Source organism: Sapajus apella, unplaced genomic scaffold (genome assembly GCF_009761245.1).
Source record: "Sapajus apella isolate SASKATOON/1434 unplaced genomic scaffold, GSC_monkey_1.0 scaffold51, whole genome shotgun sequence".
NCBI classification, from domain to species: Eukaryota; Metazoa; Chordata; class Mammalia; order Primates; family Cebidae; genus Sapajus; species Sapajus apella.
In genome coordinates this window covers 7,680,526-7,707,515 of record NW_022436991.1, presented here as the reverse complement: position 1 = coordinate 7,707,515, position 26,990 = coordinate 7,680,526, and the positions used below count along the sequence as shown (strand labels likewise).

Here is a 26,990-nt window from a genome sequence, read left to right as displayed (position 1 = left end):
AGTTGTGCCTGAACTCCAAAAGGGAAGAGAGTATAATGAGGCATGTCTGTGCTCCTCACCACCACTCCCACCCCACCACTGCGCCCTGTAGCCACCCCTGATGGCTTTCCATCATGGCCTGACTAATTTTTCAGATTTCCTTGGGACCTCTTGGTTAAAAGGAGGATCAATTCAGTCAGTTTGGAGGCTTAGAATTTTACTTTTGGTTTACAAGTCCCACAAGACTGCCCCCCATTTCAAGTGCCGTAAGATTCAAAGTTGAACCTGTACTGCTAACCCATCTCCTTGAGTTAAATTAATTTGCTAGAACTACTCACAGAACAAAGGGCAACATTTACTTAACCCATTTATTATAAAGGATATTACAAAGGATACAGATGAACAGCCAGATTAAAGAGATGCATAGGGTGAGGTATGGGAGAAGGGGCATAGAGATTCCATGTCTTTGCCAGATGTTCTACCCTCTAGAACTTCCTCATGTTCAACTATCCAGAAGCCTCTATAAAAAGGACTCTATAAAAAGGACTGAGCCCAGTCCTTTTGGGTTTTTATAGAGGGTTCACTACACAGGTACGAATGATTAAATAATTGGTCATTGGTAATCAACTCAACCTTCACCCCTCTTTCCTCCCATGAGGTAAGGGGATGGGGAGTGGGATGGTGGTGCGGGGGGCGGGTGGGACAGAAAGTTCTAACCTTCTAATCACAAGGTTGGTTCCCCTGGCAACCAGCCCCCATCCTGCACACCTAGCCCCTATTCATCTTATTAGCTTACAAAAAGGCACTTACCACTTCAGAGATTCCAAGGGTTTTAGTGGCTATGTACCAGAAAACCGGAATGAAGATGAAGTATATATTTCAGAGTATCATATCATCCACCAAGCTTTTGATTTCTCATTGAATTTTTAAGTTCTAATATTTTGATTTGATTGTTCTTGATATCTTCTATTTTTTGCTAATATTTTGTTTTTTCATTTATTTCAAGCATATCTAATTGTTCACTGAAGCCTTTTTATCAAGGCTACTTTAAAATCTTTGTCAGATAATTCTAACATTTCTGTAATCTCAGCATCTATCCATCATCTTCATTCATTTGAAATCTTCTTGGTTTTGGTATGAGGAGTGATTTTCAATTCAAACGTTGACATTTCTGTATTATGTAATAAGACTGCACCTTATTTAAACCTTGTGTTTTAGCTGGCTTTGACATTGCCCTGGCAGGGGAGGGGGGAGGGACACCACCTCATTATTGCCAGGATAATATAGATGTCTAGGCTCTTTACACAGCTTTGGATGACACCTGAGTTGTAAGGAGCTCCTCCTTATTGCTGGGTGGAGATTAGAGTTCCAGCTCCCCATATGGTCTCTATGTATACTGGCCTGTTCCCTGCTTGGCTTTCTCTCACACCATCCCTAGCCCATTAGGACCTTCATTACAGCAATTCCTCTGCCCTTCTAGAATATTAAATCCATTGACTTACACATACCACCTTCATACCTTCACTTACCTTCTGCCCAGCTTGGATTCTATGTGCCATTCAGATCCTTTGCACTGCTGTCCTCCACCATACTCACTGGGGAAAACCCAGCTGTCTGCAAAACTCCAGATAACCTACCTATTTTGTGACACTTGAGAAGCTTAACATGGCTCTGGAGAATTGCACATGGTATTTGTTGGTGGTCTTAAACTTAATGGTTATACTTGTTAAAAGAGAGACTAAGGCACATTAAAATTTGAAAGCATCTATATGAGCAAACTGATTCATGAATCAGACAGCTTCCAATGGGAAGTGGTTCAGGGATCTATTGCAGGGGACAGAGGGAGGGTGTTTATAGGGTGAATGTGGAAGCTGAGCAAAGAAATTCCTTGATTGGTGAAAGTTTGAACAATTGCCTTATTTGGACTGTTCTGGTGGGAAGTTCAAGACAATATACCAAAGCCCAGTTCGCTGCCTGTTACTGGCTGAACTTACATTTCATTTTCTTTTAAATTTTGAGTTAGGCTTCAGTTTGCTTATGTGGGAACCTGAGTGTTAGAGCTACCTCAGTCTAATGGCCTCCTATTTAATGACTTTAGCACACTTTAACTTCCTGACCACAAAAAAATTCATGTGGGCCCTTCTCACTGTCTGACAACCCTACTACGTTTCTATAGTTGGAGATAACCATTTTACTCCTTGTTTCTTTAAACCGTTACCTCTCCTTCTCTCCTCTTATTTCACTGAGATTTATAAGTGAGAAAAGCCAGAAGAGAATGTTCTTATTCCCCCAACCAGATAATCAACCAGTACTCCTACAACTCTGCCCATACTCTCTGCATTTCCTTCCAGCGACCATGGAAAAACTGTCCAAGGTCCTAGCTTAGGCCACCCTTTCTACTGTGGACTTGACACCATTCCTTCTTCCTTACTCCAGGATATTACTCCTTCAGTTATCGTTTCTCTCTCTTGCATCATCAATTTCTTTCTTTCTCTCTCTTTCTTTCTTCTCTCTTTCGTTCTCTTTCCTTTCTCTCCTTCTTTCTTTTCTCTTTCTTTCTTCTTCCTTTCTTCCTTTTTCTTCTTCCTTCCTCTCTCCCTCCCTTCCTTCCCTCTCTCCCTTCTTTCCTTCTCTTCCTTCCTTCTCTCCTTCCCTCCCTCCCTCCACCTTCCTTTCCCCATTCCCTCCCTTCCTTCCCTCTTTCCCTCCTTCACTCTCTTTCTTTCCTTCCTTCCTTCCGTCCATCCGTCCGTCTCTTTTCTTTTCTTTTTGGAATAAGAATTGTAATAGAGAAACAAAGTCAGCCACAAATACATGGTAATATTTCCCATATGAAAATAAAATTTCTTGGGCCATTTGTCTCCCTCTACCTGTCACTTCATTCCTTGTCTCCTTTTTACAGAAAAATTTCTCAAAAATAGTTGTCTATAACTGTAGCTTTTACTACTTTATTCTCTGTTGCTATATCTTTGTCTCTTCTGTCTCTCTTTCTTCCTTATTGCGGAAAATACTTCCTTATGTATCTCTAAAAGATAAGAAGTCTTTTAAAACCTAATCACAATACCATTTAATACCTGAAAAAGCCATTATAATCCTCTCTTAGTATAATTTTTAAAATTTTACGTTCCCAGATTCACTCTGTTTTTTGAGATGGAGTTTCGCTCTTGTTACCCACACTGGAGTGCAATGGCGCAATCTCGGCTCACCGCAACCTCCTCCTCCTGGGTTCAGGCAATTCTCCTGCCTCAGCCTCCTGAGTAGCTGGAATTACAGGCATGCACCACCATGCCCAGCTGATTTTTTGCATTTTTAGTAGAGACGGGGTTTCACCATGTTGACCAGGATGGTCTCGATCTCTTGATCTCGTGATCCACCTGCCTCGGCCTCCCAAAGTGCTGGGATTACAGGGGTGAGCCACCGCGCCCAGCCCCACTCTGTTTTTTTTTTTTTTTTTTTTTTTTGAGACAGTCTTGCTTTGTTACCCAGGCTGGAGTGCAGTGGTGCAATCTCAGTTCACTGTAACCTCTGCTCCCAGGTTCAAGCAATTTCTGTGCTTTAGCCTAACAAGTATCTGGGTTATAGGCATGTGCCACCACACCTGGCTAAGTTTTGTATTTTTAGTAGAGACAGCGTTTTGCCATGATGGGCAGGCTGGTCTCAAACTCCTGACCTCAAGTGATCCGCCTGCCTCAGCCTCCCAAAGTGCTGAGATTGCATGTGTGAACCACCCCACCTAGACTTTTTCACTTTCAATTTTGTTTTACACTTGATGTTTTTCAACTCAGTGTCCAAACAGGGGCAACACATTGCATTTTATTGATATATATATATCTTATGTTTTTTAATCTATAAATTCCATCTCTTTTTCTTTGTAATTCATTGTGGAAGATAGGGCATTGTCCTCCAAGTGTCCAAAATTCAGTGATGATTTTGCTAATTCACTGCGGTTGAGTTTAACATATTTTTCTGTCCCTTGTAGTTTCTATAAACTAATAGTTAAATCTAGAGGATAGATCAATGTATAGCAAAAAAGATTGCATAAATAGCATTGCAGAATTTTATTGCATCACATCTGGAGAATCATAATGTTGTGTTGGCTCTCCTCTTGTGTTGTTGAGGCATGACCTGATCCAATCATTATTTCCAGCAGCTTTTCACCTAATGCAGCTATTGATAATTGTTATCTATATGTATTATTTCATAGGAAATAGATCTGGAAATAGATCTGGTTTTCTTCTGTAGCACTCAACTGAAATCTAATCTCCCTTGATCTCTTCCCAAGTTTAATCCTAGAAAGTAACCTAGTATCACTGAGCCTTTATCTAAGAAGAATTCTGACATAAGTGATTGGAATAATTCTTGTATTCAGCAGTCTTAAGAAAAACTCTAATAAATAAATGTAGTTCCCAGCCAAGACCAGGCTTTTGAGAGTGTCTTCTAACATACCATTTTCCTCAACTGCTTTCTCTTATCATAAAACAACAAGAAAAACAATGGCAAGGAACAGCAACTAGGGTTGGGACCATTCCTTACATGGAGTAGAAGTGATTTTTTTTTTTTTCTTTGGAAAGATGGAGTCTCACTATGTTGCTCAGGCTGGTCTTGAACCCCTGGGCTCAAGTGATCCTCCAGCCTTGGCCTCCCAAAGTGCTGAGATTACAGGCGTGAGCTACCATACCCAGCCGAGTAGAAGAGAATGACCACTTTTTGAATGTTTTCTATATGCCAAGTGTTTTAGATAGCTCATATCACTTACTTCTCACAGCAGCTCTGTAAGCTAAGTAGTGCTATATATCAATTTTTTTTTTAAATATGAGGAAACCAAGGTTAGTAGAGAGAAAACAACCTTGAAATAAGTCACAGATTGAAAGTAACTCTGTTAGGAAGGTAATGTCCTTTGGCTTTAATGCCAAGTTGTTTATACCTAGAATTAGTTTGGCTAGAGTAAAGATTTTTGACAATGAACATGTCAATATATCCCTTAAATGTGATTTCTGCCTTCTCATAAAATCCCCAAGGGAAGAGGAATGGAGAAGGCAAGGTGACATAACCGATGTGTAATGAAACCCCATCTTTCCATTCCTTTTCTTCCCAAGAGACCCTGGCTCCCACATAGACCAGCTGTGGACAGCTAAGCAGAGGAAGAATGGCAGGGCTTCTCAGAGCGTTACTGAGCTCTACTATCAGTTGGCAGGGGGAGGATGAGGAATGTTTTATGGAATTGGCATAATTCAGTTCAAATGGGGAAAAAAAGGCACCTGGAATATTTTCCCAATCTGTCCTGGTTTTCTATCTCATCAGTCAAGTTTGACTACATCTTTTCTTCAACGTAAGGCAGTTTAAAGTTATGAATTTTTTTCAAATAATTTAAACAACAATTAAAAATGCTTTAAAAAATTTTCATAAACAGTTCTACAGGAAAGCAGGAAACAGGAAAAAGGACAAAGCTTTAGAGAACTCTCCCAACTATTTTGTAAGTTACATACAGACAGAAGAACTTGAATTCTGTTTCATATACATTTTATAAGGAAGGGGAAAGAGGTTTTTCATGGTGTTCTATCAGAAATACAGAAGGCTGCCTACTGGTTCAGGATTTTCTACTGATTCTACCAAGAAAATAATAGATCTAGGCTTTCTACTAAAATTTGACTTCAACTGGGCACAGTGGCTCATGCCTGTAATCCCAGCACTTTGGGAGGCTAAGGCAGATGGATTTTGAGACCAGCCTGGCCAACATGGTGAAACCCTGCCTGATTCTAAAAATACAAAAATTAGCCAGGCATGGTGGTGTGAACCTGTAATCCAAGCTACTTGGGTGGCTGATGTAGGAGAATTGCTTGAACCTGGGAGGTAGAGGTTGCAGTGAGCCAAGATTTCACCACTGCACTCCAGCAGTGGTGAAGTGCAGTGGTGAAATCCAGAGTTTTTTTGAAATTTTGTCTCAAAAAAAAAAATCTGACTCCAAAACTCTCATTTTCTATGCTACATTATGAGGCCTCTTGCTCTTTGAATTTATCTGAAGCACAGTGTTTATAATATCTATGGACAATAAAGTTGTAACAAGGATAGTGAAGACACTCTGAACAAACTATGGATTCCATCTGCCTCAGCCTCCCAAAGTGCTGGGATTACAGGCGTGAGCCACTGTGCCTAGTTGGAGTCAGATTTTAGTAGAGATATGGTGTTGCAAGTATATGTGCATGTCATACATCAAATGGATCTTCAGAAGGTACCTGAGCTTTACCAGGTAGACCCAACAGACAGAGGATGAAAGTCACACCCAGCACAGTAAGCTCTCTTACTCTAATCTTATTTCCTTACCCTCAACAATGGAGGCTTTAGAGTTTAAAAGAAAGAAGGGAAAGGTGTTAGTGACAAATAAGGCCACTTGTGTCTATTCCAGGTATCAGAGCCAGAAGAAGAGTAGAGCGGACAACCCAGCTACCCACCTCCACCCCTGTCCTACTCTCTCTGGCCTGCCATCTGTCTCTACTTCACTTTCTGGCTCAGTTCCTCTCTCAGCCAGCCAGACGGGGATATCAACCAAGGAATGTGATGCCAGTCTCTTCTTACAACCACCTCTAACCTTCGTAGAGGATTCCCTTGGTATTCTGACAGCAGAGAGGGTGAAAAAAATATTCTTCTCCCCCTTCCCAGGCTTCTAAGTAAACTGAGAAGCAGGATGGTGAGGCTGGGAAATCGGTTGGAGGTAGCAGGGCCAGTTGAGCTACCTTTTTGCAAACCTGGAGAGAGGTGCTTCACTTAGTCCTTGTTGATAGTTCTCTTTAGAATACAAAGGGCAGAGGCTTAGTGTCTCTTCATTCTTATTGGGCTTTAGTTAGGAAATGTGGAAAACAGTCCAATAGACATTTCCTAACTAAAGCCCAAAGCCCATTCTTTGGTCTTTAGTTAGGAAATGCAGAAAAATAGTAGGTCTTACTGACCATCATTTTGATATATATATGGGATTAAAATATAACATACATATATGTACATACATATATGCACATAGATACATGGATATTACCTTTTAAAACATAAATTAGTTCATATTACACATACCTCACTTTGAAGATCTTTTCTGTCTTTCTCTTTCTCCTTCCTTCCTTCCTTCCTTCTTTCTTTCTTTTTCTTTTTCTTTCTTTTTTTGAGACGGAGTTTCACTCTTATTGCCCAGGCTGGAGTACAGTGGTGCAATTTTGGCTCACTGCAAGCTCCTCCTCCTGAGTTTAAGCGATTCTCCTGCTTCAGCCTTCAGAGTAGCTGGATTACAAGTGCCCATCACCACAGCTGGCTAATTTTTGTATTTTTAATAGAGATGGGGTTTCACCATGTTGGCCAGGCTGGTCTTGAAACTCCTGACCTTAAGTGATCTGTCCACCTCAGCCTCCCAATGTGCTGGGATTACACGCGTGAGCCACTGTGCCCAGCCAGATCTTTTCATATTAACATGTTTAGATATAATAGGATATCTCTGGGGTACTGAGAACCAGTATGAAATGGCTAGAAACACATCAAAGCAAACTGACCAACACAAAAAGCCTGAGTATCAACCTTAACTCTTTTTTGCTAAAAAGTAGCTTTACCAAACTTTCCAATTAGCAACAGCTACAACAAAACAGTAGCAGTGAACATTTATTGAATATTTCTATATGTGACTGACATGATTATTTTATTCAATACTCACAATGACTTTTAATATATATTCTATGGCTATTCTCATTTTACTGATGAGGAACATGAGGATTAAAACAATTAACTTGCCCAAGGTCACAGAACTACCAATGTGGTAGACTCAGTATTTAAACTCAGGACTGTCTGAACCCTAAAGTATATTCTTAATCAATTTGTCTTTGTTCATCTATACATTGAATGCTGTACTCTCACTGAGGATGTGGCTTCCCTTCAATTTTTAGTTTAAATATAAATTATTCAACCTGAGTATTCATGTAGATAATCCTTATTTAGGCCTCATTTGTGCTAAAATAGCCTCTAAACTCGTTACCCTAGACTTTTTGTTTGTTTATTTATTTATTTATTTAAGACATGGTCCCATTTTGTCTTCCAGGCTGGAGTGCAATGGTGCAATCATGGCTCACTGCAGCCTTGACCTCCTGGGCTCAAGCAATCCTCCCACCTCAGCTCCCCAAGTAGCTGGGAACACAGGCGTGCACCACCACACCTAACTTTTGTATATTTTATAAAGATGGGCTTCACCATGTTGCTCAGACTGGTGTGGAACTCCTCAGCTCAAGCGATTCATCTGCCTTGACCGCCCAAAGTGCTAGGATTACAGGTACGAGCCCTCGCGCCCAGCTAGACTCTTAGATGTACACTGTATCTACCCTGAAATTTATGCTTCTTACATTAGTGTTTTATTCAAGACTAGTGTTCTACATTGGTGAACCTTGCAGTCCATAGTACGATGTGAGTGCTAAATGGAAATATTTTTCTCTAACATCAAACTGAGATGCCACCATTGGGGATTCACTCTTTGGAACATTGACTAAAGTGAAAATAAGAAGCAGGCAGATGATCTAGAAGTGCTCAAAGAAGTAGAACTAAATAATAATTACTTTGGAACATAGATTATTCAACCAAATCTCAAAGGAGTGAGAAGGAAGTACACCCAAAACACCAGGAAAAATTTAAGAAGAAAGATTTGTATGTATAGAATATAAAATTCAAGGAGAAAATTGGAGGGAAAGACATTCATTGACTTTTGCCCTTAAGAACATAGGCCCGCAAAATGCCAAGTTTGCCACAGAGAAACATATCCATCAAAACTGGGACCCAGGCACTGGTGTGATGAAATTAATTAGGGGTGATGGGGATCAGTTTAGGACACCCAGCAGGGCTGAATAGGTACAAGGGCCAGGCCAAATGTGACTCCTCTAGGGACAGACTCAAGTTCACATGAGTTCAAAATTGGGTTCCAGCCTGGGAGATCAGGCTATTGGGTGAGTTTCTTACACAGTGTGTGAGTGTGATGAAAGCACAAGTGTGACAAGTGCTACCAGTGAGGCTACAAAGCCAGTGAAAGTTGGGATGTCATTCAGTCAAATGTGAGGCAGAAACCAGTTGACAGAGGTAAGGCATGCAGTTCTTAATGCATTTTATGTTACTTTACTTTACACTATATATTTTAAATTCCCTTGTCCACAGAGGAGGTCTATAGAAAAATAAAATAAAATTCCTTTTAGCATCTTGAGTATAAGGATTAAACAGCTTTTAGTAAGCCAGAAATATAAAAGAACCATTGAAATTAGGGAATAATAGGCAAGTAATAAGGTTAGGTGATCAGACTGAGGGATGGATACTTGTACTGAAAAGAAAAAACAGGCTTCTGTGAGTCACAGCTGAGTCGAAACTAGCTGTTTTTAAGTATGCATTGACTGAACAGTGACTGGGAGGTAAGCACTTGTCATGCCTGATCTTACTGGATTTTCCTAGTAACCCATGATGTGAGTATTATTAGTTCCATTACTTTTTAAAAAATCTAATAGGGAACCTAAATCTTGGCTTGGGTAACTTACTCAGAGTTTCACAGCCAGGTCATGGACAAACCAGAATTTGAACTTGGTTTGACTTTAGAGCCTGGGCTCTTAATCATACATGATACCTACTCTGAAGGCAGCAGATACTGGGAATCAAGTCAGAAGGAAACTGGGATTCAGTGCCAGGACATCCATTCCCTGAAGATGCTGGGTAATAAGAGAATAAGGCAGGAAGTCTGGATGGGGAGCAAGGTCACAAGAGGAGTGTCTGAGAGTATCTCCTACCTAGATTCTGTACTGAACATGCAAGTAGAACTTCAGGGACAGTAACTTTTAAGGTTAGGAAGAAAAAGGAAAAGGGAATCTACAATGTGTCACACACCATTTTCCCCTTGATTGTGAGGCCTTCTGAATATCTGAAGCAAATAGATTTTTAATTAAAATAAATTTTAACAAATTTTAATTAAAACAAATTTAATTGTTAGTTAAAACAAAAGGCAACTTCCTCAGACCACTTTCATCTACTCTACATGGCGCCACAAGGTGCCAAGCGGTCTACTTATTTTATTTATTTATTTATTTGAGACAGATTCTTGATCTTTCGCCCTGGCTGGAGTGCAGTGGCACAATTTCAGCTTACTGCAACCTCTGCCTCCCAGGTTCAAGCAATGCTTGTGTCTCAGCCTTCCAAATTGTTGGGATTACAGGCATGCACCACCATGCCCAGCTAATTTTTTATTTTTAGGTGAGTTGGGGTTTTGCCATGTTGCCCAGGCTGGTCTGAACTGGCCTCAAGTGATCTATCCTCCTTGACCTCCCAAAGTGCCGAGTTGACAAGCATGAGCCACCATGCCTGGCCCCAAGTGGTCCCTTCTAAGAGAGGTTTACAAGTGACAGAGTCCTTGGTATCCAAGGATAGACACTGGGCCAATGTCCATGTCTGGGAGGTAACCTAAGGAGGTGAAAGTTCACACAGCCATGAAATAATAGATGTAGTCATAAAGAATAAGCAAAAAAAAAAAAAAAAATCAAAGAAAAATAATAAATTAATAAATAAATGAAGGTTGAGTTATATAGAGCTGGACAAGGGCCTGGTACAGAGGAGGAAGTAAGAGGATGCAGCCCTGGCAGCTGCCACAGGATGAGGGTGTGATTTAGTTAATTCTAACGTCTAGACTGAAAGCTATAGGGTTGCATATTTTTCTCACTTCACTGGGATATTCTGTGTTGCCGGGTCTGTCCTGCAGACCCTGGCAGACAGATGAAATGAGTAGTCAGATACAGGTATGCATTGTAAGAGCAGCTAGGTGACTGCATGGCTCTAGTGGCCAGAGAGCAGCCCCGAGAAATTGGAGCTGCTTGCTTTTACTCAGTGCAGGCACAATGTGGAAAACCTGGAGCCAACACAACCTGTAGATAATTAACATTTGTTGTTCCCCATTCAGGGAACGTCATGTGAGGATGATCAAAGGTCAGTTCCTGGTCAATATAAGTAAACAAGCCTGTTTAAGATACAATTCCCCACACTCCCTAGTACCTACTCCTTGCTCTCTGCCTCATGGTTGTAGAACAGCTGCCTTCAGCTGTTTTCCCCCAGAGCTCTGCAGAAACTTCTGACCTATCAGAAGGTTTGCATCCTTTTCCTATAGTTTTTCCCACCACTCTGACTGATCTTCCACACCCAGCACAGTCAGCCATCATGAAGTACAATAAACTGTTAAAATAAAAACTTGAGACAGATTAAATTTAACAGAATTTAATTGCGCACAAAAGGGTTCTCAAATCAGGCAGGCCCCTGACCCATGAAGCAGAATAGGTTTAGAGATATCCTCCTGGTGCTGCCACGTGGCCAGAGATGATTTATGGACATAAAAAGAAAGGTGAGGTGCAGGAAATGGAAGTAAGGCACAGAAACATCCCAATATGTTGCAGTTCAGTATTTGCCTTATTTAAACATGGTTTGGCCAGGTGCAGTGGCTCACGCCTGTAATCCCAGCACTTTGGAAGACCAAAGTGCATGGATCAATTGAGGCCTGTAGTTTGGAATCAGCCTGGCCAATGTGGCAAAACCCCATCTCTACTAAAAATACAAAAATTACCTGGGCAGGGTGGCATATGCCTGTAATCCAAGCTACTTGGGAGGCTGAGGCAGGAGAATCGCTTGAACCCAGGAAGCGGAGGTTGCAGTGAGCTGAGACTGTGCCAGTGCACTCCAGCCTGGGTGACAGAGTGAGACTCCATCTCAAAAAACATAAAAATAAAAAACATGGTTTGAACAATCAGCCACCTGTGAGTGGTTGAGCATGACTTCTGCGATTGGCTTAAATTTGGCTACTTGTTACAAGAGCAGTTACAGTCTGTTTACACATCCAATTAGGTTATAGTTCACTATGTCTGGAGAAACCTGTAGGCCAGGGGTGTCCAATCTTTTGGCTCCCTTGGAAGAAGAATTCTCTTGGGCTACCCATGAAATACACTAATGCTAACAATAGCAGATGAATATTTTAAAATTGCAAAAAATCTCATAATGTTTTAAGAAAGTTTATGGATTTGTGTTGGGCTGGTTGAATTTCAAATCTGTCCTGGGCCACATGTGGGCTGAGGGCCACAGGTTGGAGAGGCTTGATTTAGGCCAAACTTAAAATATGTGAGGAGGCAGCTTGAGGCTAAATTTAACAAAACTGAGTTTTGGTTTTTCAAGTTTGCCTCCATGTAGCACTCATATATGCTTGGGACTTGAAATATGTATCTTCACTTTTTATCTGTATGCTAATATTTAATATCCTATTAAATTAATATCCTATTAAATTAGGATATTAATTAGGATATTATTAGGACAGGTGGCAGAACATGGGCGACTGAAACCCAGCCAGCAGAACAGAAAGAGATTTGGGGGAAGGCCCATGTCGGTGTCATGACACTACACTTCACAAACAACCTAGGACTTCTAGAAATCTCTGCTGTGCAGTCTCCACCAATGAAATTCTGAAAATTAAATGCTGATTTGAATACACAGGTAAAAGCAAAAAATGATAAAATTTTTGGACATACTGGTAGATCTGGGGTTAGAACCTAGGGTTATTGACTGTGAATTCAGTGTCCCTTTCACAGTATCAGATTACATCTTTTAGGACTTTGTAGGAACTCAAATCTGCTAACAGGTTTGTACCTGAAGAGTAGTATGAGAAGCACTTGTTTTTTAAACGTTCGTCAAAAGTGGCATCTTTTCAATGATTTTAAAAAAGAGAGTAACATGATAGTTGCCAAGACTATGGATTAAAAAGCCACAGAGAAAGCAGCATGAAACACTTAACACCAGCCAACATCCTTGATTGTAAGTCAAATAGAAACAGCCTGGAAAATTGAGGCTGAAATGGAATTTTTTGGAAGCCTTTTGGGTAACTGTATTGTGTGGGAAATACATGAGGGGAAAAGAAAACACATACACACAATACCTTTAAGGGTAAACCACCTTTATCCTGTTATACCCGAGCAAGTCTAAACGAGAACAAAGAGCAGTCAACATTTTTATACCAGTTTAGGGTCAGGGATCGGTAAGCAGATTATTACAGAAGTAGAGGAGCAGGTTAGGGGAGAAGCGGGGCCTAACAAAAAGTTCTACTTAAAATTGTTTTTTTTACTCAGGATGTGGGGTAGCACTGTGGGGTAACAGTTACACAGTTGCAGATACAAAATGTACAGGGCCCGTGGGCCCTGTTTCTCACAAAATTGGTTACAAAGATGCCAGGTGTCTCAGACCGCAAGCTTTTGGAACAGAATGCCCTGCATAGCTCACGGTGGGCCCTATAGCTCAGGGTGGGCAAAATGGAGTTAGCAGGATTGTTTAAAATGTATTCATTATAGCCAAACTCAAGCTAGGATATTTCAATCCCACTTAAATGGCAATGCAGATATAATAAGCAAATGATATAATAAGCAAATTGTAATGGAAAGGGGAAATGGGAAATGATACATACATATATTTACACTCAGCAGACTAAAGAGGATTCATCACCAGAAGGGGAAGCAACATCCTGGGCTCCAGAGTCGGCCACTCCTGTGTGCGGAGGAGAGGTCTCATGAAGCATCCGTGCACAGAGGAGAGGTCTCATGAAGCTTCCGTGCACGGAGGAGAGGTCTCATGAAGCTTCCGTGCACGGAGGAGAGGTCTCATGAAGCTTCCGTGCACGGAGGAGAGGTCTCATGAAGCTTTGGTGCAGCCTGGGACCCTGGCTCATTTTTTTTTTTTTCTTTCGAGACGAGTCCCACTCTTGCCAGCCTGGAGTACAGTAGTGTGATCTCGGCTCACTGCAACCTCCACCTCCCGGGTTCAAGTGATTCCCTTGCCTCAGCCTACCGAGTAGCTGGGAGCCACCATGCCCAGCTAATTTTTTATGTTTTAGTAGAGACAGGATTTCACCATGTTGGTCAAGATGGTTTAGATGTCCTGTCCTCGTGATCTACCCGCCTCGGGCTCCCAAAGTGTTGAGATTACAGACGTGAGCCACCGAGTCTGGCCGACGCTGGCTTTTTTTGTAGTGAGTTAATCGGCATGAGGCCCTGTCATGAGGGCCTTTCCTGACTGGGCTCAAAGAACACAAAAGGTCTACTTGTTTTTGCGATTGTCTGTTTTTCAATAACTAACGTACAGGAACAGAGTTAACCGAAACGGTGCTGGATGATGCCGGGGCTCAAGCAATCTGTTCTGGGACTTGGTGTCCATTATGTCCACGTTCAATTGAGTTCAAATTTAATATTTAACTTTTCCTCTACAATAACCAGCAGAATAATAGGGAAGGCTGGAGGAACAGGAACCAAGGATGGATGGAGGAAGCTAGGAAGCTGGAGCCAACCTCAAGGGTCTAGAGAGCGAGCCAATAACACCACTTCCAGAACGGCTGCTATGCTGCCTCTACTGGATTCAGGATGCAGTCGGGAGGCGGGGCAGGAGGCGGGGCTGCGGCAGGTGTCACTCCACCCCTTTGAGGGTTACAGACAAGCTTTAGGACCTGGTGTAACACGGAACGTGGTTTGGAGGCGGGCTAGGGGAGGCCGTCGCTCATATCGGACGTCATCAGGTCGCGCTGGCGGAAGTGAGTACTCCAACAGCAGCGGACGAACATTTCTCTTTCCTCTCAGCTTGCTCGCTCCATGGCGGCCTCTGCCCAGCAGCCTACTCAGCCTGGCGGCGGGAAGCGCAAAGGCAAGGCTCAGTATGTGTTGGCCAAGCGGGCTCGGCGCTGCGACGCCAGCGGGCCCCGTCAGCTACAGCCCGGGCTGCAGGGCATTCTCATCACCTGCAACATGAACGAGCGCAAGTGCGTGGAGGAGGCCTACAGCCTGCTCAACGAATATGGCGATGACATGTATGGGCCAGAAAAGGTACCGGTCCTGGGGTTGGTGGGCCGGCTGGCGGGTCTTGCAGGAGGAGGGAAGGCTGGAAGGTTGGCTGCGGGTTTGGGCCTGCTCGTCTCGGGTAGGCGGTGTAACCGTTGTAGGGGCGTGGCCTAGCCTGCGTTTCCGCCCCTAGCCCTGAGAAGCTCGCAGATTTTGGCGCTATCAGTTTGGTGCTCGAAGTTCTTGCCCCTTCTTTCCATCATTAATCACGGTAGCTTCCATTACTTTTATTTTTGTGAGGCAGTCTCGCCTTGTTGCCCAGGCTGAAGTGCATTGTTGCGATCATAGCTTAGGGCAGCCTCGACTTCCGAGGCTCAAGCGATTCTCCTGCCTCAGCCTCCAGAGTAGATGGGACTACAGGTGCGCACCACCACTCTTGCCTAATTTTTATAGATAAGGGGGTTTCACTATTTTGCCCAAGATAGTCCTAAACCTTACAGTCAAGCGATTCTCCCATCTCTGCCTCTCAAAGTGCTGGGATTACAGGCATGAGCCACCATGCCCGGCCTAGCTCCCACTTATGGAGTTCTCGTCGAGGGCCAGGCGTGTGCTGAAGCTCTTTCAGAAATATGCTTCTCATGACAGCCTAGTAAAGTTGGCAGCAATAATGTGTTTGTCTGAAGCAATAATATCGCTGAAATAATAGGTTTATTAATAATGTTAGTTATTGCACTTAAATTACATTTCAGAAAATACAATCTTTTTTTTTTAACCAATATTATCTAAAGTCTCACTGGTTGGAAATGGTATTACTGGCTTAGAATCTGGACCAAAACACATACACACTGAAGGATTAAATGAAGAAGGGTAATACAGAGGTAATTTGAATTGACGGCTCATCCTTTACTAGCTTGGGGACTCGGACATGGGTGCACTATTTGATGTTGGTAAGTTAGATAAAAAAGAATAAGACTGACTAGTGAGTTACTTATGTACATAAAGTACAAACTGGTGTATTATGAAAGTTTCTGTAAATGTATACAATTATTGTGCTAGACTGGGGGATTGGCAATTTCATTGGGCACTGGGGGACAGGGAACTGGGCAACAAGTATATGTCCTGTCTATGCTGGTACTTTAAGCAAATTCTTTCTTTTTCTTTTTTTTTTTTTTTTTTTTTGGAAGCAGTCTTGCTCTGTCACCCAAGCTGGAGGCTGGAGTACAGTGACATGACCTTTCTCACTGCAACCTCCACCTCCTGGGCTCAAGCGATCTTCCTGCCTCAGCCCCCGAGTAGCAGGGAATATGGGCATGTGCCACCATGCCTAATTTTTTGTATTTTTTTGTAGAGACAGTTTCTCAGGCCATGTTGTCCAGGCTGGTCTCAAATTCATAGGCTCAAGGAATCTGCCCACTTCTGCCTCCCAGAGTACTGGGATTATAGGCGTGAGCCACCATGCTTGGCCAAAATTACTGAACAATGTATTTCTGTGCCTTGTTCCTTAATAGAACAAGAGTAAGGATTTTTAATTCCACAAGTATTTGGTGTAATCTTACCAAAAGGACAATGTCATATCAGGCACACAGATATCTTGTGAAAGTGTCTAGGTACACACTGAAATGATTTATCTGGCCACATTTCTCTCTGTCTCAAACTGACAAGATGCTTTTGAAAACATTTTCAAATGTGACATACCATAGTCTAAGGGAACTCCCTCTTCCTCCACATTTTCTTTTTGTTTGAGACAGAGTCTTGCTCTGTCACCCAGGCTGGAGTGCAGTGGTGCAAATCTCAGCTCACTGCAACATCTGCCTTCTGGGTTCAAGCAATTATCCTGTCTCAGCCTCCTGAGTAGTTGGCATGACAGGCGTGCACCACCATGCCCAGCTAATTTTTGTACTTTTAGTACAAATGGGGTTTCACCATGTTGGCAAGGCTGCTCTCGAACTCTTGACCTCAGGTGATGCACCTGCCTCGGCCTCCCCAAGTGCTGGGATTACAGGCGCGAGCCACTGATTCTGGCCTTGCTCCACATTTTGAAGGGAGTGGTGTCTGAGGACTCAATATTATCAATATTGAGTCAGCTGGGCATGGTGGCTCACCTAAGGAGCTCAAGACCAGCCTGACCAACTTGGAGAAACCCCGTCTCTACTAAAAATACAAAAATTAGCTGGGCATGGTGGCATACGCCTGTAATCACAGCTACTCTGGAGGCTGAGGCAGGAGAATTGCTTGAACCCAGGAGGTGGAGGTTGCAGGGAGCCGAGATTGCACCATTGCATTCCAGCCTGGGCGACAAAGCGAGACTCCATCTTATAAATAAATAAATACTGAGCCACCTGCCACCAGGGATTTCACACGAATAGTTACTGATAGTGTTTAAACGTGAGCTGTTGTGTCATTTCTGCTCATTAGTTTTATGCAAACAGCTTACAGACAAGGATCAGCAGCCCTCTGGAAGTGAGGGAGAAGATGATGATGTGGAGGCTGCCTTGAAGAAAGAAGTTGGTGATATTAAGGCATCTACAGAGATGAGGCTAAGAAGATTCCAGTCAGTGGAAAGTGGAGCAAATAACGTCGTCTTCATCAGGACACTTGGAATAGGTGTGATGAATACTTGTCAAGATTATTGATTTCATAACATTTGGGTATCTTCCTGTCTCAGAGAATGAATACTGCTTACAAAATGGCTTCTTGGGCATGGCTCAGTTAATCATTTGATGGCAGCCTCCATACGTAGTATTAACAATAGGCCTGTGGAGAGGTAGAATGGGGTGGTGGACATAGCATTGGCTTAGGAGTGGAAACCTGGCTTTGCCCCTTCCTTTGTATCTAACTTAAGGTAGAACTAGAGTGCTTGTTCTGTCTAATGGGGGCAGCTTCTACTCAGCTCCAGCCAATTGTTGCTGTTGGGAATGGAGGACCAGATGTTCCAGTTTCTCAAAAGAAGTTGGAAGTCTGGAGTTTTTTGAAAAGGGTCAACTAATTTAAAAATTTTTGTAGCAGCCCCAAATAGACTTGTATGTAGGCAGGTTACAGCCTGAATACTGCCTCTTCATGATCTTGTGTCCAACATGGTTCTGGGATTTCTCCTGGGTCTGAAGTTTAGACTTCTGTGCTTAGCTAATGGATTGATTACATCTTTTTAAGTGACTCACAGATTTTTTTTTTTTGTAAAAAAGTATGTACAGTACTGTTTAATGTACTCTTGATAGTTGTTACAGGAAAATAACAGCATGATATTATGGTCGGAAAAGTCAGGACATCACAAAAATGTTAATAGTGTCTACCTAAATAGTCGTTTCTAGTGAAAGCAGTAATAATGAAAACTTAAAATATTAGATACAGTATAGTACATATTAGGCCCTGAAGAAACATTAGTTGAAAAAAATGACTAGGTAGATTCATTTAAGATTCATTACGAGAATTTCTTTTTCTGTCAACTTATTGCCAATGAAAATTCATTTTAGAGTTTAGTGTTTAAGATGTCTGAGAAATCATCTTCTTGTTTGTTGTGTTAACTTTTTTCTTTTTCCTTCAGAACCTGAGAAATTGGTGCATCATATTCTCCAGGATATGTACAAAACTAAGAAGAAGAAGACGCGAGTTATTCTACGAATGTTACCCATCTCTGGCACATGCAAGGCTTTTTTAGAAGATATGAAAAAATATGCAGAAACATTTTTGGAACCCTGGTTTAAAGCTCCAAACAAAGGGACATTTCAGATTGTGTACAAATCTCGAAATAACAGTCACATGAATAGAGAAGAAGTTATCAGAGAATTGGCAGGTATGTTTCTCTTCATGATTTTCCATAGGTATTCAGTGGTAAATACTTGTTCTTGGGTTTTTTAAGAATTTTTGTTTTTGAAGATTTAAGGCTTACATTTTTTAATATAAAACAAATATATTAAAATGTTTTAAGAATAATATTGAATCAACTGATTTCAATATGTTGGATATGAGATTTCTGGTAGTTAAAGTCTTTTTTAACTTGAAATTTTTTTGGAAAAAAAAGTATTCTTATTAAATGTCTTAGGGTTTCATTTGTATTTATTTATTGTAAGTGTTCAGAGTATTTGAAGTCCACATAGAGGAGTGGATTAGTGTATGTCTTGTTTTAAAAAGAAACAGGGACAAAAGATGTTTTTCTATCAAACTTAATGGTATCCTCCTCAGCTATGTGTTTTCCTGTTTCTACAGGAATAGTGGGCACCCTCAATTCAGAAAATAAAGTGAATCTCACCAATCCACAGTACACGGTGGTAGTAGAAATCATCAAAGCTGTCTGTTGCCTAAGTGTTGTGAAAGATTACATGTTGTTTAGAAAATACAATCTCCAGGAGGTGGTGAAGAGCCCTAAGGATCCATCACAGCTTAACTCAAAGCAGGGAAATGGGAAAGAAACTAAATTGGAATCTGCTGACAAATCAGATCAAAACAACATAGCAGAAGGAAAAAATAACCAGCAGGTGCCACAGAATACTGAGGAGCTGGGGCAGAAAAAAACAACGTCTAATCCCCAGGTGGTGAATGAGGGAAGAGGCAAACCTGCACTTGCAAGTCAAGCCACAGAAGGATCCAAGTCAAATGAAAATGACCTCTCATAGGAGGTCATTTGGTGTTGAGGTGGGTTTTCCAGCTGGGGTTCTGTGAAATGTTGCTGGGGTTTCACCTGAAATTGTGACTAAAAACAGTTTTTTATTTGTGTGCTGCATTATGCTGTTCTCACAGTAGTGAACAATGATTGCGCAGCCGTGTTAACAGTTTTGTTAGGGATCTTTCAGCTCTTCTGATTTTACGTATGGGCAGACCCATGTGCTACTATTGCAAAGAGGGGAGGATGGGAGAAGGGGGATGTTGGCCTCTCCCAGTCTCCTTTTATGCAGCTGACTTATGGGAGTGAACTGACTGTGAAGTAGAAAATCAGAAGGAAGTTTTCATTCTAAGGAAGGAGTTTTTACATGCTACAGCTCAGCTGTCCCCCTGCCACTTTGTGGTAAACACTGCAAAAATGTGGATCATGTAGGTTAGAAGTGAATTGTTTAGTGAAGTTTTTGGACTGTGGTGATTTTCTTATTTGGTTATGTCTGTTTTTATATTTTATTAACATTGGTGTGTAACAAAGCTGACAGTCCAGTGCTGCAATTCTGGAAGGCAAGATGTGAGAAAGAAGAGAACCTTTTTAGGCATAGAGCTACAGACATTTCTGAAAAAGCTGTTGATGAATTTCAGTCTTCTGAGTATACTTCAGTATACTAGTGCAACAAAGGAAACAAAGAAATTCTGTCTTTATAATGAAAGCCACTTCTCAAGGGTTTTATATGGACTCAGTCCAAGCTGTCCTGTCCCGTTGTGCATTGTCTGTGGCATACAACTTAGAAAACTAGCAGCTCTAACTATAAATCACAGCCACTTGAGAAGAAAGGATATTCATTATTTTCAAATGGCTTTTGGATTATCAAAACAGTAAGGCTTTTGTTCAGAAACCACATTTAGTCAAAAGGTTTAGGAAGCAAATTATTTAGTAGCAGAACTTAGGAAAGGAAAATATGCATAGTTGGTGAGAATCTAATAATAACATTAAAATGCTGGGGCAAGATGCAGTACAAAATTGAAAAAGCATTATTCTCAGTAAGTTGATTTACTGATGATATCTCATGTGATACTAAAAAGATTTTGTGTCATTAACTGAAAAGGAGGAGCTTCTCTATCCAGGATGATGAGTCAACAGGTTTCACTAATATTTGTCATACTGTGGCATTTGTAAGATTTGTAAATAACAAAATTCAAATAAAACTTCTTCTATTGCCAGGAGCCTGCCAAAACAAAGGCCAGTGTATAATGTTGTGACATCATATCTGATAACCAGAGGTCTGTTATCTGCATTCCTAGTGTCCCATCAGTGGTTGTTTCCATAAGTCATTTTGCATTATTTAAAAAAAAAAAATTCTGATGTTGACATTATAGCACACTGCTTTCTTCCCAGAGATGCTGATACCAAAAACTTGAAGATAGAGTGATGTTCTGAATAATGCTGCAAAACTGGTTACCTGTATCAAAGACCCATTTATGCAGAAATGTTAAAAAACACCCAAAACAAAAACCTGGACAAACAGCACATAAACTTCCTGCACCGTACAGACATCCAGTGGCTTATCAGAGGAAGAGCTCTTTACAGGATATTTGAATTGAAAGGTGAATGCCAGAGTACTTACAAGGAAACAGCTTTTGCTGAGTGCTTTGGAAATGAAAAATGACTGCAGGAAGTAGCCTATTTAGTAGACATTTTTCATCACATGAACAAATGAACAAGTCTCTGAAAGGTTCTGGGGAAAAATTCTTTCTTAAAGTGACAAGAGTCTTAGATCTAAAAGTAAACTGACTTGCCACCTTGCCAGAGGAATTCTTGAAATATTTCTGTAGTCACTTGGACTTGAAAATGAAGAGTACAACTCTTGAATCTTTCTATAACCTACCTGGAGGAACCATAAAACCCAGTTAAATAGCATTTTCTCTCCTTTTCCCAGCACTAGTATATAACTGCATATGAAGAACCTTTTCTCTAAATCTGCTCAGCTTGAAATTTTGTCTCTGATGGAAGAGAATGAACGCAGCCCTAGTCGGACAGTCCTAAGTTTCTGTGAAATAAGAGGATTCTTCAACTTAGTGCTCACACTCACATACAATGAGGGTTCCCTGCAAGGGTTTCCTGAATTTGAAAGTGTTTTCAAGGCCTATTTTTGGGTAAAGCAATTGAAAAAGGCAGACACCAACAAAGTCTGCAAAATAAACTGTGCAGATTAAGAATATTAAGGAGCTGCAAAGTTAGCTTGAGGAAATAGGCTTGTCCATAAGTTTTAAAAAGTTAGGAAGTAGTAAAAATGTTAGGCTTCCTGCAAAAGTGGCTATGTTTATTTAATGGCTAGTGAACACGGGAATATATTTTTATCCTCCTAACTAGTGGTTCTGTTTGGTAAACCAGACTAGAATGATTTGGGAGGGGCAAAGATAAGGCAGGACTTTCCTTCTATAGCTTTACATATTTAGAATGTTAATGATGTTGAAGTTACCTTGAAAGGATTGATAAGAGGATTCCTTTTTTTTTTTTTTTTTTTTAACTCCTGTTCCCCACCTTCGATAAGAGGATTCTTAATATCATTTAGGAGAATAGGGAGGATAGGATTTTGGTGCCTTCTTCAGCAGACTTGCTCCAAGACAAAGATTCTTTTATTTTGATAGTGTAAGACAAAAGGACTTGGGGAAAAATTGGCCATATGCCTACATACAACTTTATGGAACTAAGTTGTTTTTACTTTGTGAAAGCTGCTACTCTATGGAATGATTTTGATTTTATAGTTTGTTTTTAATTGCCTTTTATATTTATTTGTATTTGGTAAGGCTCAGTAGTTACACAGGCTGTTCTTTCCCGGCTACAAAATCCTGTGCTTGGTTGTAACCTGAATTCATTAAAAGATTTGTTTTCAGGTTTATCAACTGTTTATTTTCACTGAAATTTGAACATGTTATTTTATAAATGATGAGGTTCCAGGGTAGGAAGTAAGTACTTTTTATTCCCCTTTAGTTTTTCTTTTTAAAAATGACGTCGGTTAAAAACAAAAAAACTGCAGTCTGTGGTTTATAAAACTTGTTTAGCTCCATAGAGGAAAGAGTGTTAAACTTTGTATTTTGAAATATGTTTATCTAAGGTTAAACATGGTTTTCCAATGTTATTTTTTACTTGTATTTTGCTTTTGGTACGGCCAAATGTCGAGCTTGTTTTTCATAGTTCCTGATATTTTCAGAAAAATGAAAATAAATTTGTTCCCTACAAATTGGTGTTCTGTAATTTTTCTTCCTTTCTGCCTCTTAGTAAATCTCTTTATAGTGTATATATATGTATATCATAAAAGATGTTTATATGTCAAATTATAAAAAGTCATGGACATGATCCTAAAAAGAAAGATATAAAAAATATATTAATTACCCTCAAATAATGAATACTCCTAAATCCAAGTTTCAGATATTTTACAGTTAATTTGCTTCAAAATGAGGTACAGTAATATAGTATGTAATTTCATTAAATTCACTTACTGAGTTTTAAATTATTTGTACTCATTTTAACAGTATTTTAATGTCTTGAAGTTTGATCTCATAAAGATGTTAAGCAGAAGAAATTGTCTTGAACATTTATCTTAGGATGTATCTTTATCTTGAATTAATCAGGCACAAGATAAATAAAAAGATTCACTGTGTACATTCTTTTTCTGAGTAATCATTTGATTCCTGTTATTTTAAACACTATATCATATTAATTTAAACACATTATCAATACCTTTGTCAGTTTGGTTCTTAAAACAACTTTCATCCATATATTTTTAGACTTTTATTTACTTGAAATTTTTTAGCTAAGTAGAAAACAAAACTTAAAGCAAAACAAAATGTCAACAAAAATTTCAACCAGGAAGGATTTTAAACATTTTAAGAGTAGTCACTGAATTATCAGAAACAAATAATGAGATAAAGCAATCATGTTACTACTTAACCCTCTAGTTTTCTTATCAAGCTATGTTTGTTCCCATTCTTGGTCTCTTAAAACGTTGTGTTTGATTTTCCCAGTGATTGTCTTTGGGAGTTCTTCAACAAATTCCACCTAATTGATAGAAAAACGTTGAGACAGTTGCTTCCATCCTTCCAGTTGTCAGTGCAATAGCAGACAGCTTGTATGAAATGCTGAGACTGAATTTTAGAGTTGAGATTATCTTAGCCTAAGCTCATTGAATCTCATGGACACCAGAAACTGGTCTGTTTATATAGGAAAGACGACAGTGTAGCTCCATCTTACAGGTTTTTAGTGCCAATTCACTTAAATGCTTGGCGACAAGAAAGTAATAATCCCTTTACCCTATTGCTTTCCCGTAGTTCACACTAGTCCTAGGTCTCTACTGTTCCTGGTAGATGGACACTACACCTAAATGCAAAAAGAACACTTCCTGTCTTCAGAGCTGGATCCTGGAGGTTTTGAGGAAGAGTTTTTAGGTATAATTCGGAAGATACACAGTTTTCTTGTCTGCCCTGAGTTGACCATAAAAATCCTCTTTCTGTTCTGTGAAAATAAGACTACTACTGTATTTTAAAATGCACTCAAATAGCCTTTCTGAAAGTGAAGGTCACTGATTTAGTGAATTTAATGGAGAAAATGTGAGTAGTTCTTAGGTTGATATCAACTACCTTTTGACTGAAATGATGCTAGCTGAAATAGAAATCTCATGCAGAGGATTAGTCTGTATCAACCAATTCCACAGTTAGAAGGAAACTGCAAGGCCATCTTCATGTCTTTATATAGATTTGTTCTTAAATCCCTCTTTGAAGAAGGTTTCAGGAAAGATTCCATGGTTTCTTTGGATATTATCTTCTTTCTGAACATTAAACCCCTTTGAATTTATAGGGGTATTAGGGCCAAGAGTCCTGGGATAGATGAGTCAAGTGCTGTCCCTAAGCACAGGGCACTTGGCAATTGTGCTTTTCTCATACAGAATGGGACAAATTAGTTCTAGAAAGATTCTTAGTAGTGATTCAGTATTGCAGAGTTGATTAAAAGCTCTAGTTTATCATGTATTTGTACTGTTCTAACAAAACATTTTAGAGTTCTTAGGGCTAAACAAAAAAAGGTATCTTCTACCTGTATAATGAGCTAATATAAAGTCAAAATCCAGTAAAATCTACATTCTAGCTTAGACCCTAGTTTGGTAACATCTGAACTTTACTTTTGGGCAAAATACTTACCTTTCTTGTATATTTGTAAGGTGCAGTTGTTTTTTCACATGGTCCTGAAACTCAAGAGTTAATTTCTCTGGGTTGTAGGACTTAAAGGGTAGAGCTAAGACAACAGAAGCTTTCACTACCTGCAACAGAAAAGTTAATTTATCTTGCTCTATTTGTTTTTCAGACACATCAAGAATCTGCAACCAGTGCTGAACACAGGTACTTACTATTTGTTAATAGCAGTTTGAATGATGACTGCAAATGCCAGAGATTGCCTCTGAAACAAAGCTTGGATACAATTACAAAGTGAGGTTTTGAGAATAATTCCAGGTAAATGGTTTGTGAGTGTGAGGAGTGCAGCAGTTCAAGAAAGCTTAAGTTTTATTTACAGGTCACACATGTATTTAGCATTTCAGACTGATCCCATTTATAATTCAGGCAGTCCTTGGTTTACAGACGACCACTTACTTACTCCATTGAACCTATACCATTAGAAGCATGGAGCAGGCAGACAATGGAGCTCCCAGAGAATATGTGGTTTCAAGGGAGTTCGAAGAATGTCAGTGGAGGAAGAACTGTGTATCCTGAGAGATCAGATCTCAGGAAGGGGCCGAGCGTGGTGCCTTACACCTATAATTCCAAAACATTGGGACTCCAAGGTAGAAGGATAGCTTGAGCCCCGGAGTTTGAAACAAGCCTGGTCAACATAGTGAGACCCATCTCTACAAAGACTAAAATGAAAAATTGGGCCAGGGTGCAGTGGTGCACACCTGTTGTCCTAGCGACTCAGGAGGCTGAGGTGGGAGGATTGCTTGAATCCAGCAGTTTGAGGTTGTAGTGAGCTATAACTGCACCACTGGAATCCTGCCTTTGCCTGAGTGACGGAGCAAGTCTCCATCTCAAAAAAAAACAAAAAACACAAAGCCTCCCAGGAAGAGTTGATCTATCTCTACAAGGTCATTTTTGCCTCATATTGTTTGCTTCTTTTTGTAATACTGTTTAAAACCACCAATTAGATAATTACTGAGGTTAGCAAGTATAATTTATATTATTCATTGTTAATACATCGATTCTAATTGGTGGTTACTTCTGCTGCTGAGCTGAAATCATTTATATTGAGAGAATGAGGGCATGGCGGCAGGAGGAAACTATTTCTGAGAATGGAATAAATGGGGAGTGGAGGGAGTACAGGAGATAAGAGTAGGGGACCCATAGTGTCACTGCAGAGGCTCACTGATGTGTGAGAGGGAGGTACAGATGTGGGAGGATGCCGACAGACAAACTGTTTTGAAATTTTGTCACTTGCTGTATCTGTTGGAAACTTCCATGAGGAAAGGAAATCAGGAAAATAGCTTCTTCCTAGAATTAAGACTATTATTGTCATTGCCAGCGTTTCCTTTCCATTGGTCTGAAACATACTCATGAGACTTGTTTGGGAAACTGGCCACAATTTTCTGTTTGCCTTGTTTATGTGAGAAATGTATTCTGAGTTCCATGACAGTTGTCCATTCAGTGAAATCTGCTGCTATTCTGTGAAATCTGCATATGCTTATACAGTATCTGTTCCCTCTTTTTAGTAACTAGTATAGTTTTCCTTTGAAATATTACCCTAACTTTACTTTGGTGGGATTGATACCAGCCCTTACCTTCAATGATAGACATATGATTCAAGTCTGACTGATCAACATATACCCTTCCGTGAACCACATTGGTGAGAGATGTGATCTAAGGTAGGCAAATGCAATCCTGAGAGTTACTTGAAATGATTGAAAACATGAAAACAGAGCTCTATCCTTTTTGGAGGAGTGGAGGGTTGCTAACCTGTATAAGTCTGGAGATGCTTGCTATCAAGTGGGAAGAACCCACTCAAATGGAGCCAGTGTAAAGAACAGCAGAACTAAAAATGGAGAGACTAAACCTTGCCAACCTCACATGAGCACTTGAATACTTGTCACTTATATGAGCCAAATGTCTTTTTTTAAAAAAAACTTAAGGCAGTTTGAGTTGAGTTTCTGTCACTTGCCTTCAAAAGAATCCCAATTGCCCTTTGGGACACAATTTATTATAAAGTTGGTTGCCTGGTTTACATTTTGGCCAAGTGAAAATTAAATGACCACTTTTGCTTCAGCCTTTACCACGATCAAATGGACAGAACTTGAAAATATAAAGTTGCTGCTTTAATTCATGACAATCACTTACCTCTCTGTGGATTGGATCTGGACTACTGGCAACAGCCTATTCAATAACTGCAGGGTGCTCAGCGAGTGCACTTTCCACTTCAATTGGCCTAATACGGTACCTGAAAAGGAAAAGAAGCCTTTGACCACTACATCCTCCAAGTAGGAGATCCTTGCCTCTTAAGAGTGGCAAATGTACAAACCTATCATCAGCTCTGCTGACAAGCCAGAAATA

The 26,990-nt window shown here is 40.3% G+C and overlaps 1 protein-coding gene across 3 annotated transcripts; it reads left to right on the top strand.

The window, feature by feature from the left end:
* The first annotated feature begins 14,408 nt into the window (after positions 1–14,408).
* On the top strand, positions 14,409–24,908 carry THUMPD1 (THUMP domain containing 1). Of its 3 annotated transcripts, none has more exons than XM_032242859.1 (5): positions 14,409–14,858; positions 17,243–17,417; positions 18,355–18,603; positions 19,017–19,442; positions 24,763–24,908. In XM_032242859.1, exons 1-4 carry the CDS (start codon positions 14,628–14,630, stop codon positions 19,421–19,423), a joined length of 1,062 nt encoding a protein of 353 aa, XP_032098750.1. In that variant the 5' UTR covers positions 14,409–14,627; the 3' UTR covers positions 19,424–19,442; positions 24,763–24,908. The 3 variants fall into 3 exon arrangements, with proteins under 3 accessions (XP_032098750.1, XP_032098751.1, XP_032098749.1); XM_032242860.1 differs by lacking the exon at positions 24,763–24,908 and adding an exon at positions 20,803–22,648; XM_032242858.1 differs by lacking the exon at positions 24,763–24,908 and having other exon boundaries at positions 19,017–22,648.
* The last annotated feature ends 2,082 nt before the right edge of the window (positions 24,909–26,990 follow it).

Excerpts from the sequence above, each read along its gene's own strand:
- THUMPD1 (XM_032242859.1), top strand. The coding sequence starts at position 14,628 with ATGGCGGCCTCTGCCCAGCAGCCTACTCAGCCTGGCGGCGGGAAGCGC. Across the intron at positions 17,418-18,354 it reads CATCAGGACACTTGGAATAG|AACCTGAGAAATTGGTGCAT; the intron begins GTGTGATGAATA and ends TTTTTCCTTCAG. Across the intron at positions 18,604-19,016 it reads AGTTATCAGAGAATTGGCAG|GAATAGTGGGCACCCTCAAT; the intron begins GTATGTTTCTCT and ends CTGTTTCTACAG.